Raw genomic sequence first — 337 nt, 5'->3', positions numbered from 1 at the left:
GGCAGAGAGCGGCCCGTCCTCGCAGTCACCGCCCACCTCACCAGCCTCCTCTCCCTCCCTTCGCAGGCGTGGCGTGGCTCGTGATGATCCTCGCCATGACGGGCAAGCTTTTCATCAGCGCCTCCTATCAGATTATCTACGTTTACGTCACCGAGCTTTTCCCAACGGAGGCACGGACTACTGGCATGGGCAGTGCCATCGTGGCATCGCGTATCGGATCGGTTCTGGCACCCTTCGTCACGGATTTTCTGGTTGGAGTCACTTGTTTTCGGTTCTTTGTTTTTGTCCGTTTCTCCTTGTCTCTTTCAATCCTTCTCTTCTCCTTTTTTCTGTGGTT

At 55.2% G+C, this 337-nt stretch overlaps 1 protein-coding gene across 1 annotated transcript in view; it reads left to right on the top strand.

The window, feature by feature from the left end:
• LOC119582270 (organic cation transporter protein-like) overlaps nucleotides 1-337 on the top strand; it is an 11372-nt gene that overhangs the window by 7268 nt on the left and 3767 nt on the right. The window contains exon 7 of the mRNA XM_037930489.1: nucleotides 67-251. Within this exon, the coding sequence (XP_037786417.1) occupies nucleotides 67-251 (185 nt within the window). The remainder of the gene's footprint in view (nucleotides 1-66; nucleotides 252-337) is intronic.

The sequence above is a fragment of the Penaeus monodon genome, chromosome 15 (assembly GCF_015228065.2).
Source record: "Penaeus monodon isolate SGIC_2016 chromosome 15, NSTDA_Pmon_1, whole genome shotgun sequence".
NCBI classification, from domain to species: domain Eukaryota; kingdom Metazoa; phylum Arthropoda; class Malacostraca; order Decapoda; family Penaeidae; genus Penaeus; species Penaeus monodon.
The sequence above is the reverse complement of the archived record's forward strand: the minus strand, read 5'-3'. Positions and strand labels throughout refer to the sequence as shown.